The 11,354-nt window shown below is 32.3% G+C and overlaps 1 protein-coding gene across 2 annotated transcripts in view; it reads right to left on the bottom strand.

Moving 5' to 3' along the window:
- Positions 1–2,516: 2,516 nt before the first annotated feature.
- LOC108748055 overlaps positions 2,517–11,354 on the bottom strand; it is a 16,996-nt gene continuing 8,158 nt past the window's right edge. For both annotated transcript variants that reach the window (XM_018486037.1, XM_018486036.1), the window contains exons 3-4: positions 7,372–7,541; positions 2,517–5,715 (exon numbers count right to left, since the gene is read on the bottom strand). In XM_018486037.1, the coding sequence (XP_018341539.1) occupies positions 3,204–5,715; positions 7,372–7,514 (2,655 nt within the window). In that variant the 5' untranslated portion in view covers positions 7,515–7,541 and the 3' untranslated portion in view covers positions 2,517–3,203. The remainder of the gene's footprint in view (positions 5,716–7,371; positions 7,542–11,354) is intronic.

The following is an 11,354-nucleotide window of genomic DNA, read 5'->3' as shown; positions in this document are numbered from 1 at the left end:
TCAATTGGAGAGTGCAAATGAGCTTTTAGCAAGCGATGCAGTAACGAAAAGAGATTATCTAATTATATCAATATCATTTAATTCTCTAAGAATTACGAGCACGAATTATTGATTATTTTAATTAGAAAGTTTAAGATGAAACAATGTTGAATGTTACACTTTTTTCTATTTTCTATGTCAATTGTATTTTGAATATATGTAGATAAAGTCGAATTTCCTGTACCTGTCTAAATAGAACAAGGTTAATCACAATCTTTCTGTATGTGATGCACTTTATGACAGAAATCGCTGAATAGAATCGAGCAAATCAATTACCTATTTGCATTAAATCAACCAGTAGGTAGTACCTCCAGTTTTTCAAAGGTCGAGGGAAAAATAAGGTCGATATTATATTTTTCTACACCAAATGCGTATATCGCACGTATTGAGTATCATATTCATATGTATATGTAATTTTTTAAAATAACGAAGTAACGAAAAATTAAATACAATTTGTATTTTACTCCTACAATCTCTATTTGTTTAATTATAAAATATTTGAGATAATACGCACGTGCGCGATAAAAAAATATAATGTATATATGTAGATTTACATGAAAAAAAGAAACGGTATTTATGATATATTTGGTACTCAAAATATTTAACTATTGTAAAATATTGTAATAAAAAGTAATAAAAAAAAAATATATATATATATATATACAATTGTATGTAACTTTAATCTAATTAAAGGTACATCCAAGTAGCACAGCAGTGCTTGCAAAACGCTAAAAAACGATCGCATTTGCTTTTCTAGCGCTTTGTTAATGCTTTGTAAGCGATGTGTGTTACTTTGGCAGTGTTGGGCCATTAAAATATTAGGCAGTACGATGGATTATGCGGCAGATTTTCTCAAATCCGTTATAATGGAATGCTACAAACTTTATTGAAATGCTATAAATTTTATTTAAATTCACTAATCATATACACTTAAATTATATATAGGTATATGCCATCATTATCTTCCGATCGGCTAAAAAAATCTGCCGCGCAACTACTGCCCACGTATGTATTTTTACAAAAACGTATATATTTCTTAAAAGTATTTATTGTTTTAAATCTTGCAAATTCTTTTCGCTGAAAAAATTCTTGGTTCTTTGTGTTTTTGTATTTGTCAGAAAAATAAATATAATATAGATTTAAAATTAGAAAGAGTTTATAGAGAGTCTCATGTAAAAAAAAAAGAAGTATTGTCCTAAATAAGATACGAATAATTTATATTCAATTTAAATATTTTATGCTTATTATATTCTATATATACACAGAGAATCTCATTTATGTAAGGCCACAATAATTTGAAATGCGCCATTGCCGCTCGACGTCACGGGCTTATAGACGAGGTGCGGCTACAGAAATAGCCCGTGACTCAATATTTAGGCAGAGTCGATTTGTTGTAGCATGCTTTCGTTATGGAGTCCCTTAGGTTAAATCGACACGATGGTATCAATAACAGGAAATTTGACGTCAACGTATGTATTTGACCTAGGCTGTAGCGTATTAAATAATAAAGAAATATTTATATAATATTTATAATTAGGTTAAACTGACAAGAAAATGTTATTTTGTACATACATATTTCAAGAAATTGAAAGATTTTTTTCTGCACGAATTAGTTTAATTACGTTTTATAAACGCTAATTCTTTCAAAATCAGAAAATAGGAAAACAAAGGATAAATAATTTTTTATGAGCAATTAATTTCAATTGTAATATTTAATGAATAATTAATAATTATTATTGTTTTTTTGCAATCGATGAAAATTGTATATAATAATTACATAGAGAATTTTTCAAATAAATTTTTTTTTATAAGTTCTAACTTTTTTTCGAGTAACTTTTTAAATTGTGAAAAAGAATTCATATAAGCAAATCAAACTTAATCAGAAATATAATAAACAATGTAAATAAATTTTTTATTTGTATCTTTCTCTTTCCGCCTCTAAAAAATTTTTGTGAATATTATCAAAATTAAATAAAATTCGTACTGCTTCTTTTAAGAGAAAGGCGCAAAAATACAAATAAAATATTATTGGAGCATTAAGTATAATTAATCAATTAAAATTAATCTCTGTGTATACCATTATATATGATGTCATTAACGTTAACATTAGATTCAGATAAAAGTATGGCTAAATTTGAATAAAAATTTATTGAAGTCTTCAATTTTTTCATTATCGTAACATAAGTTTATGACAATATGTGATCGTGTACATCTATATACTTATTAGTATTATTCATTATTTTACATTCAGTCGCGATAGATGAACATACATACAAACGCGCAAGATATATAATGTGTGATCTATGTATGTGTGTATATATATATATATATATAATATATATATATATAATGTATGCTATAATACATGTGTATTATCTTATCGTAAATGTATACATGTACATTACATAATTTATATAATAATGTATCTTATATATACATATATATATATATATGACATATATGTAATGTATCCGTTTTTTATAAGGATTGTCTCCTTCATCGTCTTCGAACTGCATTCGGGTTCTAATATTAATTCATGACAGCAAACGCAAAATAAAAACGCAATTATTCAAATCCTTAACTTTGTACTTTGCTTCTTTTGTTTCCATAACTAAAACGTTATTTGGTATTGCAATGAAATATTAAAAATAAGATAATAAAATTCTTTACATTTAATAATGTACATTCGTCCGTACCTCCTGGGTAATAGTACGTGTTAGCGGCGAATACGTTTTTATCCTAGATGTATTATGATCTAATGTTACAATGGTGCTTGAAACACCGTCCTTGATGCAGTAAGTAAAGAGTTAAATGCCTTTAATTGCGATAGATAAAAACAATTTGGGCGGTATGGCATGATATGAATGGATGGATAAAGAAAAGTTATGCATTCTATGTACACGTAGATTGGTGCCAGTTTAATAAGGAAGTATAGTCTTTCACACAAAAAAGGCATCTCAAAGCATCTCTACTGGGCGCTTATCTTTTCGTACAAAACCGATTCTTATAATAAAATTCTCAGAAGACGTCTTATTAGATATTGCATTCATTTCATACACATAGAACTTGGTGAAAATATATTGGATCCGGCCGGATATCATTATTACAGTGACGGTGTCCTTTTATGTGCTGTCATCAGCTTCTTCGTGGCGGAACGATGAATCTCACGCTACTTTCATATATATGGTACGTTCTCGCATCTTGCAATGCTTAAGTTCCTTGAGCGCTCGCTGTGCCTCACTGGGTGACGAAAAAGCTACACGCGCATCTCCCGTCGGCATACCCCTTTCGTTGTAACGGCGAATCACATTCTCCCGTTTCACATCAAAATCACCAAAGAATTCGATAATCTCGTTAATGTCTGCCTTGAACGGAACATTCTCTAATGATAGCACGCAGCCAGGTTTACCAAAACCCTCGACATAGTCCATGGACGGTGGATGGCGACCCATCATGTGACGCGGCATACCCATTAGACTACCAGGTGGACAACGAGGTCCGAAGCCGGTATTGCCGAAACGCAACATATGGCTTATCGGACCGGAAAAGCGCGGTGGTCTCTGGTGCTGCTCCTGTATCGGAAAGTGTTGCTGCTGTGTCTGTTGTTGCGCCTCCATCATGCCGAGAGTTTCGAGCATCTTAACTCGTGGTACTAACTCGATAGTAGGTATATTTTTGCCAAGTGGTAGACCATTCTTGGTAATCGCACGTTCCGCCTTCTCGGCCGAATCAAACTCGCAAAAGCATTCACCGGCTGGTTTGCCTTGCTGATTGAGCATCATATGAATGCAAAGCGGTACTATGCCGATGTCCGAGAAGAAATCGAAAATGTCCCGGTCAATTGTCTGGAATGGCAAACCACGCATGAGAACACAATCCGTTTGATTCATGCTCGTTTGCTCGTGTTCGCGTTTCGCTTGCGCGAACTTCTCCTCGCTGATCGCAGTCGCAGTTACTTGTTTACTACCGATCTTGAGCGGCATACTCAGAGATGACTTGGCGTCCTCGAGTCGCGCAAATTGCACGTAAGCCATATACTGAGTAGTACCAGTCTCTTTACTATTGGTGATGAAGAGATCGTTGATCTTCCAGTCATGGAACAGCTTGGCTATGTCCATCTCCTTGGTGAAAGACGGCAAATCGGTCAGTAGGATGCACATAGAATTTCTAACGTCGCCATCGGTACCATCTTCCCTATTCTCGGGCGAGTAAGAATTCACTGCTTTATCGAAGATACTCTCGTCCAAATCGAGTACCTCTACCTCGGAACCTCGCACGTATCTCGTTGTGCTCAGGGCGAGTTCTTTGCCTTCGGCCTTACCAAACTTGATATACGCAATGCCTACGCGGTTACCATGGTTATCATTGATTATTTTCATGCCGTCCTTCCTAATATAGATACCATGAAACGCGTGGCGTAGATCTGCGTACGTTGCACTCAATGGCATATTGCGCACTTCCACGCAATGGCCTCCACTGCTGCCGTTCTTATTCTCGTTGGAGAATCTCGAATTGCCGGACTTTCTACCGGATGTTGGTCGATCGTTGTCGAAGTTGCCAAAGTTAGAGGTGCTAGCCTGAAATGCATGTGGATTGCGACGGCCTTCGAGTTCTTGCACCTTATTCAGGAACGGATTATTCGGCCTGGTACCACGATAATTGCCAGTAGTGCCATATTCCTGATTACCGAATTGATTCGACCGGCCGGAGAATCGCCCGGTTTGGTCCATTCTACTTTGCTCGTTTTGACTCCAAGGTTCCTTAGGACGAGTTCCGAGACCACCCAAATTGGGTAGACTGGTGCTAGTGTTCAGATTCTGCGATAAGGATGTCATACCCACTGTGTGCCCGGCGAGAGTCTGCATGTGCGGTTGCATGAGATTACCAACGCCGTTAAGACCATTTATAGAAAATTGTCCAGATTGCAACATCGACTGCTGGCCTATCACGGGTGTGCCAAAGCCAGCCATGGCCGAACGCTGAGTTTCCGAGTCTTGAGACAGAGCGGCGACGCCAGCTCCCAAGATACTCGGCGCCAACAGAGCGGCCTGCATCTGCGTTTGTGGTGGAACTTCCCATACGCCATTCTCAAGCGGTTTTTTCGATGTAACCGTCGATGTCTTGTCCTTGTGGAACTGAGCAACGCATACGACTTCGCTGTTGTCATCCTCGTTAGTATCCTTACGCCTGTCATTCGTGGAGTTTCTCTTTGAATCGCGATCACGCGATCTCGTGCGATCGCGCGATCTGGATCGATCCCGGCGACGACGTCGGTCTCGTCTATCGCGTTCTCGGTCCCGAGATCTGCTACGATCTCGTCGTCGTCGGTCTCTTCCGCGGTCTCGATCACGACGATCTCGGTCACGGTCACGGTCGCGCGACCGCGATCGGTCCCGTGATCTCGATCGATCACGTCTATCCTTCCGGTCCTTGCTGGACTCGCTGTCGTTATCTTTGTCTCTCTTGTCCGTCGGTGAACCGGGCTGTTTGCCGGGAACCACAGGCGGTACCGCCACCGGCGTGCTTTGCATGATGCATTGCAAACTCAAAGTCTGCTGTCGAGCAGCTTCAATCACCTTTTGCATCTCGGTACGTGAGCTCAGTAGCAGCTTGATCTTCATCTCCTTGATCTTACCGCCATCATGCATCATTGCCTGGCGGGCATCTTCATCGGTGCTGCAATAACAAAACATGTCCAAAACATATGAGATTTGCCTGATATCGCGATCTGTTTTATTGATTTGCATAAATCCTCTAAGCTAATTAATGCTCTAGTTTATTACAATATTTTTCATTTTTTTTAAATTACAGATGTCTTAATCCTCCACTAGCAATGTGCAGGGTCTTTTAAGGAATATCTTTTTTTTTATTGTGAATTTTAAAATAATGAATGGATTGCAAAATTCGATACAGTCTCCTAAAAAAAGTTGGTAATATAAAAGAGTTGAGATTTTGTGTGTGTGTGTGTGTGTGTGTGTGTGTGTGTGTGTGTGTGTGTGTGTGTACACAAGAACGACAGTGTCTAATTATTTGTTTCGTTGTAAGGACGAATAAAATTCGTACTATGGCTGCAGCGACCCATATTGTTAAAATTTTGTGCAAATAAAAAATTTAAATTTTTTTCGTATTTTACATCTTTTTGACACTAATTTCAATAAATATATAAAGGTATTACTTTTAAAATAGATTTTTCAGTATTTTATATTATTTTGGCACTGATGTAATTGCAAAATCAATATTTATGGAAATAAGATTTGTTAAATTAAAGAAATATTATATAAGAGATGGACATTTTATCATTGACCAAATGATATTAGGAAAACTAAGGAATTGTTTTGTACGGCAGTAAATTGATAGCGAGAAGTATCCATTATTGTATAGATATATACATTATTGTATAGATTGTATGTAATATTTTTATTTTAGCAATAAAAATGATTTTTTTTTTCGAGAAAAAACTAGATTTTTTAGTCATAAAAATCTTGTATTTCCAAATACTCAAATAATTCAATACTTTTTGAAGTTAATATGATTATACGATTTTTTTCTGAAATACATACACTCAATATTGTAGCCTAAAGATTTTTTTTTCATTCACTCATAAAAATTATAAACTTTTAATTTTTTAACTGATGTAAGTATCTATGTTTTTTTTCAAAATTTTTACTCATATTTAAATTTGTAAAAAGTAAGTATTATAGAAGCTTATGATGACTTTTAGCAGCAGTTTTCTTTAAAATAAAATAATGCAGTAAAATTTGCCGTAAATGCCGTTGTTGCCACAAAATTTGACATTTTCAATGTAATGAGAAAATTTATTGTTTACACTCTAATGTCATATACTAAATATTACAGCTTACTTAGGTATCTATTTAGATATGTTATTATATTAAATTATATGCACGTAGTACTGGTAACATTTATTAGAAAACGATGGGAATTTATTTGTACACCTAATAAAGTACAATGAGACTTCCATCACGAAAAAACTTAAAGGTTTCACAAGTATACAACATTTTTTTGCTAAATTTCTAACAATTAATTTTAATAAATTGCTAACATTATCGTTGTAAATTAAGTTTTAGATATAATATAAGCGTAATGATACAATGTAACGTATACGAAATTCTATTCAAGAGATTTATGATTGTATATTTTATGTATACGTCACGAAAAGCAATTCAATAATCACATAAAGTAAATAAGGTATCAATTGAGTTTATATATATATATATATACTTGTTAAGCAATGTAGGAAATAAGATGCAAATGCATTCATTATACGTTAACACATTTCTTTTTTTAGACGAGAATGCATGTAGTAGTAATTACCTGAATGCGATAAACGCATCTCCCAATTCGCCGCCAACAATATGGACTCCTCCTTCCGGGATACTTAGACCTCTGAAAAATTGGCGTATGTCCAATGCATTGGCGGACCATGCCAGATTTTGTAGTCTGATTATGACGCTCATTTTCAAAGGTTGTTCGATCTCTTCTATCTGCAACCGAACCGAGAGGCAACGAAATTAAGCGGCGGAGAGAAGAGACATCTTCGATGAATGTCGCAATAGCCAAGTTGTTCGCTGTTGGCGAATAGATTGTTGAGGATGTTTGGCAAATATTTTCGGTATATGCATGCTTATATAAAAAAGAAGTAAAGTGTATTTCTTTTTAAACATGTCTTTATTTATTTTCGCATGATATTGTAATCCTGCATATTTCTTCTTTGTGTAGAATTTAGTTAATAAATTTTACATCAGATTGTTATTTATATATTACATTTTTTTTAAATATCATTTATTTTCATAATTTTTATTTTACATGGAAACTATTCGTTGATCAATTTACTCTTATACTATATTATACACATATATCACATACATTATAGCGATCATTATTTTTTAAATCTAATTTTCATTATTTTTTTTACCTTTCAATCATCTTGTAATTTTACTTCTTTCATGTTTGCCTTGTTTCAACGAACCGAGATTGACTTTTTTAGACTTTTCTTTTCTTTTGATTGTTGCTTTATTTATTTCTTTCAAGAGATGTTTTCAATAAAAAAATCTAAAATTTTGAATTTCTCGTTTCTCTCTTGAACAAAAACTATCCTAATAGGATTACATTCGCAAACATTACCCGAGTGCCTCCATATATCGTCTTATCCTTATTGCTTACCCAATGTTAAACAAGGATAAAATGATATATGGGGACATCTAGGTAATGTGTTTCTGAACGCAGCCTGGACAATGAATTCACGAATGATGATCATGAGCTACTTCAATTAAATTGTTGTCTAAGATTGTCTATGTGTATCTCAGAATATTTCTTCGTATATTATTTCGATTAGGTTGAACTTAATCAAGAAAAACGATAAACGACTGACAAGTCTAATATGTACACTGAAAGATTGGCTGAATATAGCATAGCATTTTACTATCTAAATTGTTGCAGCAGCCAGTCTTTTCTTTTAGTGTAATTGATATATATTTATTAATTTCGTTTCAGATTCTTTTTCGACAAATATGTCTAGGTGCTTATTTAGCTAATACATATATGCCTTTCATTTCAGCTAATTTATTGGATTGTTTAAAAAGTTCTTGCGTTTTTTTAGTTCAAAATTGTATATACATCTTTGTTAAAAATAAATTAAATTTAAATTTAAAAAAACCTTAAAGCGCTAAAATCTCTACTTTTAAAAGGTTACTATTTTTGAGTTTAGTAATATTTTTACATTTACAAAAATACGAAAACTCTCTCTGAAAAAGATAAAAAATTTTCTTCTCAGTTTGTGAATCTGTTATGTGTGTCTAAAAAAATATGCAAAAATTTTCGTCTATTTATCATGAAAATTCAAATTTTTACTTACAAAATTATTTCTTAAAAGTATTCCTAAAACTATTTATTCTTGAGTTACTACTCGTGAGTTAAATAAAAAGGAGCATTGTAACTTGTCTTGCTCATAATTATTAAAAATCATCATACCGCAATTAAAAGATTCTTAAAGCTGAAACTTTGCTCTAAAAATAGTATAATTGTCAATTTTATTAAAAAATAGAATATATATAAATTTGAGCTAAAAATAATATCACTTTCCTTGTAATCATTGGGCAATGCTAATCTTAAAGAAGGACAGTAATGCCATATCTTTAGCTCAAATTTATATATATATTTTATATTTAAAAAATTAGCAACTACACCATTCGATAGAGTAAAATTTTAGTTTTAAAAATCTATTCATTTAATTATGGTACGATTAATAGAGTTATGAACAATCATGTCACAATGCTCCTTTTTACTTAATTCGTAAACTTAAATCTCAAGAACAAAAAGTCGTGGGAACATTTCTAAAAAAACGATTAGGGAAACCTTCAAGCTTTCACGGTAGATAATCGAAAATTTCGCAACAAATATATCCTACGTATAATTTTGAACTGAAGAAAAACGCAATAACTTTCGGAACCCAATATTATACCTTATATAAGAGTGTTTGTTAGTTAATTACGATTATATTAGAGAAATTGATAAAATATATTTGTTCTCTTTACGTTACTTTTATCTAGAGTGAATACTTTAATTTTCATAATAAATCGATTATATTTCCCAATATTTATAACATCTTTCTAATGGATCATGATGAAAAAATAATTTTGTCTAATTTTCGCGACCAGATTCATAAATATACATTCACACAATAGTTAACGAGATATTAAATCTAAAAATTGTCGAATAAATAAATGGATAAAATCAATGTATACGACAATTTTAAGATATCTTTCTTTGTAAAATATTTTGAAGATGTTTCTTAAAGAATTCTTAAAGGTATCTTAAATGTTGTCTTATATGTCGATTTAAGACATTTTGCTCCTTGAGTAATTAAAAAAGAATATTGCGAAAATTGCGAAATGATAGAAGACTTTTCGACTCAGTTTTTTATTAGAAATAGTACTATGTAATTAGTAGGCTATTTATGATACACCCTGATGATATGTTATTTCAGATATCCTGTATATCTCTCATGTTGATGCATAACATATTGCTGTTATAACAATATTTAAAGTATTGTAGTAAGTAAATTTTTTTTCTCTATGCTGAAGCCATTAAAGCGAATGTAATTGTATGAACGAGACAGCGGGAGATGAAGTTTTCTCAACCGTAATATATATATATATATATCGATGATTTTTGTTATACAAAATAATCATTGCGCTTCATTTATTTTTTTGTATAGAAATAAACATAAGCTTATAAACATAGAATATTATTGCAAATATTTTATCATAATCTTTTTATTTGTTATTTACTGATGTTTGTTAAACCGGAGATCACGCAGGTACGTCAAATCGAGTTATTGGATTTATTACAAAGAAAAAGTTTTGATAGCGTTTCCATGAAAAATATGCGCTTAAAAATATTTTTTTCACACGTTAAATAAATTTATTTTTATTTATTATAAGTATTTAGATTACTTATTATAATTGACGAGATATTAATTTTAGAATCTCAATAAAATCTTTTAAATATTTATTTTTTATTACTTGCAATTATTTCGCACCGGGACTGCATGGGATAATCGTTCTATTTGACTGTGTACTCTTTCAAAAAAATAAAGCGCGCCAGAGGTTCGATGATGCAGACGATTCGATATTTAAATTAAAATTTCATATTAAAGTACAATGTTTAAGTATAATTCATTTGAGCCCTTTTCGCAATCTAAAACATCGCAATATAAAACATCTTTATCGACTACAAAGTTTTAAAATTGTTCTAAAAAGTATTTTTGGAGAGTTTCAACTACATTTTTTTCATAAACTTGACGTGATAGAATATTCTTATTTGTAGATTCATCACAAAAAAAATTACAAAAAGGAATGCTTGTTTTTGAAATCACAAAATCAGGCACAGACCCAGGATTAATTAACAATTCATTATAAGCAAAAGAGAAATCAATTTCGATCTCACTATATAATAAAATAAGATAAAAATAAAATGACAAAATTAGAGTACAAAAAATATTTTATCTTCAGCTTCGGATGCTCGTACATTTGAAAAGAAATGTCTAAAAGATTCACAGCATGTGTACCTGACAGCGAATTATTATTACAGCGAATTCCAACGGCTCTAAAGTTTGGCAGAGAAGAATTCCAAGCGTACAAACCACCCATATATTACGACCGTACATCAACAATCGAATCATTGAGTTTTGTTTCTTTTCTTTATCAATTATAAATTCTTTAGACATTCCCAAAATAAAGCTTCAAAAATATCTCATATGAGATAGATTGTAAACCGAGCATGAAAATTTATTATAT

Source organism: Trachymyrmex septentrionalis, unplaced genomic scaffold, assembly GCF_001594115.1.
Source record: "Trachymyrmex septentrionalis isolate Tsep2-gDNA-1 unplaced genomic scaffold, Tsep1.0 scaffold21, whole genome shotgun sequence".
Taxonomy (NCBI): Eukaryota; Metazoa; Arthropoda; class Insecta; order Hymenoptera; family Formicidae; genus Trachymyrmex; species Trachymyrmex septentrionalis.
This window is presented reverse-complemented; position numbering and strand designations above follow the sequence as displayed.